This window comes from Caenorhabditis briggsae, assembly GCF_000004555.2.
Source record: "Caenorhabditis briggsae AF16 supercontig from assembly CB4, cb25.NA_185, whole genome shotgun sequence".
In the NCBI taxonomy this organism is placed as follows: domain Eukaryota; kingdom Metazoa; phylum Nematoda; class Chromadorea; order Rhabditida; family Rhabditidae; genus Caenorhabditis; species Caenorhabditis briggsae.
Window position 1 is genome coordinate 14613 of NW_025543189.1, and position 1773 is coordinate 16385.

Here is a 1773-nt window from a genome sequence, read left to right on the forward strand (position 1 = left end):
CCAGAATATAGTTTAATTCATCCATGGGTCTAGAGAATCATTTCCGTATGTGTTGGTTATGGAATATGTAGAGAGAGAATTTGGCGAGCCAGAGTTCCAAAAAGGCGTTTCACCCGAACGAGCGAAGAAATATTTTGAAGACCTCATTTGCGGAATAAGCTTCATGCACGGAAAGCTCTTTGTTCATTGTGACATTAAGCCCGCAAATTTGCTGTTGACCAAAAATGGTAAGAAAGCCTAATTACTTTAAAGTTCAACTAGTGAAATTTTCAGATGTACTAAAAATCGCAGATTTCGGACTGTCGGTATCCATCCTCGCCGACGAGTATATCAAGAGCCACAGAGGAACAAGGTACACAATGTCACCGGAAATGGTAGAGGTGGACAAATTCGTTCATGGAAGATCCGCTGATGTCTGGTCGATCGGAGTGATGCTGATGTACTTTTTTATTGGTATGCTACCATTCAATGAAGCCACTTCTGAGTAAGTATCAGAATATGAAATGACTGGAGACAGTATTAGAAAAAATAAAAATGAATTAACCCCGTTTTTGCAGATGTGATTTCTACATGTCCTGGATCGCCGGCGAAAGCAGCGTCAAGCTCCCTTGGCAAAAGATTGCAAAAGAACCGATGGGTGAGTATAACTTTCAGAAAAAGTAATCGCTAGTTAGAAATATCTTGAAGAGCTATTGTTTTTATTTTACAGATCTCATTCGAAAAATCCTGGTGGTTGATGTAAAATCGAGAGCAACCTTAAAAAGTATTTCAAAAGATCCCTGGATCATGGGAGGAGAGGATCAAGTTAAGGACGTGAAGAAACCAAGATTCAAGAAAGTCAAAGCTGAGAAGAAGAAGGTCCAAGTACAGAAAGTTGAGAAAGCAATCAAAGAAAGCGCCAAAGATCCAAAATCAGCTGCAACTCATCAAAAGAAGAATGTTACCAAGCAGAGAAAACAGGAGAAAAAAGCTACAGAAGATTTGAATGATTTGAAAGATGAAAAGCCCGAAAAAATTCCAAAAAGACAGCCAGAGAAGAGGAAGCAGGATAAGGAAGATGCGGAAAATGCGGGAGATGCAGAAAATTTGAAAAACAGGCATGGACCATCGAAACGTCAAAGGGTGCCAAAAAGACAATGGGCAGAATAATTCATTTTTTTCTTTTCTGATTTGGAACTTTTCAAATCTCTCAATTCCCCTAATTTTATTTGACAATTTTCCTAATTCATTGATTTCTAGTTTTTCTCTAAATGTAAATATTACTCCCTCCCAATTTTCCCAAACGCTAACTCTACTCTATTCCAAGTTTTTTTAGTGGTTAAAATAAATAAAAAAGGAAACAGTAAAATGTAATCTGTTCTGAAAAAGATGAACTAATAGAATAAGACTACGGACCTTATTGATCCTTTTTTCCCTGAGGCACAGGCTGACCTAGACATCGCCATGTAGAACAATGGAGGCAGTCCGACCTGTCAGCGATACTTGATTGTTCCAGGGACCGAGATAATTGAGCTCGAATTCCCCGTATATGACAGGTTTCCATTACAACAAAAACATTATTTAATCTCGAAAAAATTCTTACAGGGTGGATACTAATTACTGATACACAATTTTGCGCCAACTTACACTCTTGCAAAAAAGCGCAACTGGCTGCAATTTTTCAAAATTTTGTTAATTACACCTTCTTTTACATATGTGCAAAGTTTCATGTCTTTTTCTCCATTTTGAAAGAAATGGCGAGAGCTTCACCATTCCACACAGCGATAATTGGAG

The 1773-nt window shown here is 38.0% G+C and overlaps 1 protein-coding gene across 1 annotated transcript; it reads left to right on the forward strand.

Annotated features, from left to right (window-relative positions):
- Window positions 1-58: 58 nt before the first annotated feature.
- Window positions 59-1149, forward strand: CBG24546 (the record flags this gene model as incomplete). Its single annotated transcript, XM_002648307.1, has 4 exons — window positions 59-227; window positions 274-484; window positions 558-637; window positions 710-1149. 4 exons carry the CDS (start codon window positions 59-61, stop codon window positions 1147-1149), a joined length of 900 nt encoding a protein of 299 aa, XP_002648353.1.
- Between the last annotated feature and the right edge of the window lie 624 nt (window positions 1150-1773).